The 1,704-nt window shown below is 34.1% G+C and overlaps 1 protein-coding gene across 1 annotated transcript in view; it reads left to right on the top strand.

Annotated features, from left to right (window-relative positions):
- HACD1 (3-hydroxyacyl-CoA dehydratase 1) overlaps positions 1–653 on the top strand; it is a 13,904-nt gene extending 13,251 nt beyond the window's left edge. Inside the window, exon 7 of the mRNA XM_013008122.2 lies at positions 477–653. Coding sequence (XP_012863576.2) covers positions 477–559 — 83 coding nt within the window. The 3' untranslated portion in view covers positions 560–653. The remainder of the gene's footprint in view (positions 1–476) is intronic.
- Positions 654–1,704: the final 1,051 nt, after the last annotated feature.

Raw genomic sequence — 1,704 nt, 5'->3', positions numbered from 1 at the left:
CAGGTCACCAGGGTTCACACCTCTGAGACCGCTGCATGAACCAAGGGACAGCTGTTGTGAGAGATATGGATGGTGACACTGGCATGTGTGTACTGGGATATGAAACGATTCCCTGTGCAGGATCCAGCCGATTGAGCAGGGAGAATGTTCTGATGTGGTGTATTCTAAAGACTTAGGGATTTCTCAGTTGACACATGTCCTTCCAGGTCATAATAAAGGTATATTTATCAGAATATTGATGTTTGCTTAAAACAACAGCAATGTATGGCTTTACAAAATTTAGGCTTGTGGTACATGGGCCTCAATTTGTACTCATACCCTGGACTTTGTAATGTTAGTAGTGATAGTAACTTTGGGATGGGGAGAGTAAGTATCTGATGAATGTATTCTCAGACTCTGCTACATTTAACAGGTGTCAGTTTTGAGTATATGTAAAACAGTAACTCAATTTTCTGTGTTTTCTTTTTTCAATCAAGTGTTTCCACAACTCTATTTTCATATGTTACGTCAAAGAAGAAAGGTGCTTCATGGAGAAGTGATAGTAGAAAAAGATGATTGAATGATCCCTACAAACAAGGTGCTTTTTCCAGAATAACCAGGATTACTTGATTCCAAGCTTTAATAACAAGAATAAACAACTTCATGAAATGTCATGGATTGTATTATTTCTTAAAATATAACTTGAAACACATGGTATATGCCAACTTTTGTCTTCAGATTGATTCATTTTTTACAAGAACTATGCAAATATTGTCAAACTGAGTGGGTGTCAAGCATTTGAAACATTATTGGATGTATTACCTTAAAAAACAAAAGAAAAGAAACCCACCAAACTTTTTTGTTAATTTTGCTAATTTTTTGCAAAGTACACTCAAAACTTTAAAAATCAATATTTAGGAATTAGTTTAATGATTTAACATTTTGTTGCCTTCCAAGTGGTATTTATAAGTGAAAGTAAATACAATATTTTAGTGGCTTATTAAAATGTATTGATATTTCTTGAGCCCAGGATTGACTTCAAAAATATGGCAGCCCTTATGATTAATAAGGTTTTGGAAGCAGGTCATAATTTTCTATGGTAAGTTTTTTTTTTATGTGAAATAGCAACTTGGAAATATTTAAATAAGGGGAAGATGGCTTTTGAAACTATGTCTAGTATTTTTAACTTATTATCAGTAAGCTTATTTTTATTTGAATTAACCACTCAAGGGTAATCTTTTACATTTTAAGTACTTTGAAGAGCTAGAAAAAAATATAAGTATGTACTTGTCCCCACATGTAAGACAGAAGTTCCATATTCAGGACCCTGGTTGAGAATGTCTGATAGTGTGGAATCTCTCTCTGAAGAGTCATGTTGTACAATCCCTGTGTGGTACTCAGGCAACGAACAGTTTTTCAGTGTGATCTCAAACTGGCTTCTTTTATTCTGAATTCTGTGATATAGCAAAAGTCTTATAATAAAGCCCCTGTCTACATGTTTTACTATAAAAGACTACACAGAAGGTCCTATAATTCTGCTCTAATTCATGAGGAAGACCATTAAACACTTGACCTTGCTATTAAAGGTATGCTGATGGACTCCGTTTAGAAAGAATATTAAACAAACGACTTTAAAAGAATCAGAACTTCCTGCCAATTAGAGACAATGTGGGCATAATTTGGGATCTAAATGTTCTGTATTGTTTGCATTGACAGCCAATGTGT

This window comes from Echinops telfairi, unplaced genomic scaffold, assembly GCF_000313985.2.
Source record: "Echinops telfairi isolate 266 unplaced genomic scaffold, ASM31398v2 ScPeMD7_7473;HRSCAF=8511, whole genome shotgun sequence".
NCBI lineage: Eukaryota > Metazoa > Chordata > Mammalia > Afrosoricida > Tenrecidae > Echinops > Echinops telfairi.
Note: the sequence above shows the minus strand (reverse complement) of the source record. Positions and strands in the feature narration are given on the sequence as shown.